General features: G+C 41.6%; 1 protein-coding gene across 1 annotated transcript in view; it reads left to right on the plus strand.

Annotated features, from left to right (window-relative positions):
- RAB4A (RAB4A, member RAS oncogene family) overlaps window positions 1-2,762 on the plus strand; it is a 105,258-nt gene that overhangs the window by 86,323 nt on the left and 16,173 nt on the right. Inside the window, exon 6 of the mRNA XM_010833960.1 lies at window positions 1,705-1,819. Within this exon, the coding sequence (XP_010832262.1) occupies window positions 1,705-1,819 (115 nt within the window). The remainder of the gene's footprint in view (window positions 1-1,704; window positions 1,820-2,762) is intronic.

Genomic DNA, 2,762 nt, shown 5'->3' on the forward strand with positions numbered 1-2,762 from the left:
GTTGTACATTTTGGATAAAGTAGTGTTTGGGCCCCAGTGGCCTTGTATTGTCGTTAAGGCAGCTGTTGTCATCAATCCTGTTTTACAGGTAAAGAAACAGGTAGTGATTGTACATGTGAGACTCAAACCCAGGCCTTTTGCCCACAGAAATATCTTTCACCATTGACTTGCCCCATGTTGTAAGGGAAGTTACATTTTGTATTCCAAACTATTGTAAAACATGGTGGGTTTGAAAGGCCCTTAAAACGTACCGTTTTTTTATAATTATCGGAAGAGTTCTGGAGAATGACCTGTCTATATTACTATAGTCAGGTGAAGGCACAAAAACAGAATTAATTTCATTTAATGAAGTTCATCCTAAGTAAGGGTGTGTGAGATATGTTAGATGGTGGGTAAAATGCACAGAGAGAGTGTCCTGAGAAAGAGCTCAAAGAGTAAGATTCTAGAATGTTTTCTGCTGCTTCCATTTCCATCGACCAGGAGCTCATTGGAGTCTCTGTGTGGTGACAGAGACCCAGTGTGGCTTAGTCACGGAGCCAGTGCCCACTGCGTTAACAAGCGTTCATCTGCTGGGTGGGCCCAGGGTTCTGAACCAGTCACTCAGACGTTGTATTGTTCCGTCTCAGCAGAGGGGACGCTGGCCAGGAGGCTGGCCTGAGCAGGCGCTCTCCCCACACATCCTCCCTTTGCTTCTCATGACCACAGCGACGGTATTTCTCTCCGCCGTGTGTTAACCTGGCTGTTAGTCGGCACCTTTGGAGGCGTTTCCTCCCAGGCTGGCCCACTAGCTGGGTGCTGGTGAAAGTCCAGGATGAGACAGCCTGCTGGACTCAAACCCTTTCCTACCCCAGGTCCCCAGGAAGCAGGGAACACAGCTGTCAGATGATTTCTGGTGCAATTAAATTTCATCGTATGGTGATAAACTATAAACCAGTCAGTGGACTGTGTAGCCAGGATGTTTGTTTTATCCCTTTTATATCATCACAGATATTTTCTTTTATAGACAGCTTATTCCAGTTGGGTTTGGCAAACTACATATTTTGCCTGCATCCCTGCCCATTTAGACAGTATTGATTTTGCCAACAAATTCATTCCAAATGATTGCCACACACAGTGCTGAAGTTCATGAAAACTCAACAGCTGTAATAATTGCATCGAGTTCTTGGTTTGGGGAGGGGGTGGTATTTGCATTTTTTTACTCTATCTTTTCCTCTTTTTCCCTTAATCTTTGGTATCCATCAAGTTTCCTTCTTGGGCTACAGTGCTTTTCCTTCCCTTTACTTTTTTTTGTTCAGAATATTTGTCCAAATAGCTGAAACCATCATTGGCCGAGTTGCAGTCTGTCACTGGGCAGTAAGCCTCTCAAGATGGTGCCCAGTATTTTGTGCAGTTACCATTCTTGAGAACCTTAACAGTGGTCGGGTAGATATGGTTTCATGTGGCAGGGTCACCAAGCGTTGGCTTTAAAATATATGGCTTGTTTAGGGGTTTTGAGAAAAAACTTGATTGGCTCTTTGAGAACAGAAACTGTATGTATTCTGTTTAAAGCAGTGAGTGCTTTTTATCATTTTATGTTTGGAGAAATTGAATGGCATAAGTAAATTACATTTTCTATTGACTTAACTCTTGATTTGAATGTTGGTTGTTTAAATTTATAAGTTGTTACCTTAATGTCCTAAAATTAAATTTCTTTTTCTTTTGCAGTCAAAGATGACTCAAATCATACAATAGGAGTGGAATTTGGTTCAAAGATAATAAATGTTGGTGGTAAATATGTAAAGTTACAGATATGGGACACAGCAGGCCAAGAACGATTCAGGTAGCTTTTTCTCTAACTTAATAATAATATTTGAAAACTTGGTTTGAAATAATCAATTATGGTCTCTTAATGTATATAATCCCCTCCTCCCCACCACAGGTTTTAGAAACTTCACCTGTGAAAGCTTTAAGACAAGCTAAAACTCCATTTTTCTCCATTCAGCATTGATTTATGGAAGAATACATTAGAATAGTGGTCCCCAACCTTTCTGGCACCAGGGACTGGTTTCACAGAAGACAGTTTTTCTACAGACGAGGAGGGGGTATGGTTTAGGTGGTAATGTGAGCGATGGGAAGTGATGGGGAGTGGCAGATGAAACTTCACTGGCTGGCCCACCAGTTATATCCTGCTATGTGCCCTGGGGGTTAGGGAATCACTTCCAAATGAACATTTTCTAATTTGGAGGATAATTTATTCTTTGAGACCTAGTGGCACATTAGGAGGTTATAGCATTGCACATTAAGAATCTTTTTAAATCTCTTTGGGGGTTGGTTTTGCTTTACATTAAACAGTCAGAATACCAGACCACCTGACCTGCCTCTTGAGAAACCTGTATGCAGGTCAGGAAGAAACAGTTAGAACTGGACATGGAACAACAGACTGGTTCCAAATAGGAAAAGGAGTACACCAAGGCTGTCTATTGTCACGTTGCTTATTTAACTTATATGCAGAGGACATCATGAGAAACGCTGGGCTGGAAGAAGCACAAGCTGGAATCAAGATTGCCGGGAGAAATATCAATAACCTCAGATATGCAGATGACACCACCTTTATGGCAGAAAATGAAGAGGAACTAAGAAGACTCTTGATGAAAGTGAAAGAGGAGAGTGAAAAAGTTGGCTTAAAGCTCAACATTCAGAAAACAAAGATCATGGCATCTGGTCCCATCACTTCATGGGAAATAGATGGGGAAACAGTGTCAGACTTTATTTTTGGGGGGCTT

This window comes from Bison bison, unplaced genomic scaffold (genome assembly GCF_000754665.1).
Source record: "Bison bison bison isolate TAMUID 2011002044 unplaced genomic scaffold, Bison_UMD1.0 scf7180017863977, whole genome shotgun sequence".
Classification (NCBI taxonomy): Eukaryota; Metazoa; Chordata; class Mammalia; order Artiodactyla; family Bovidae; genus Bison; species Bison bison.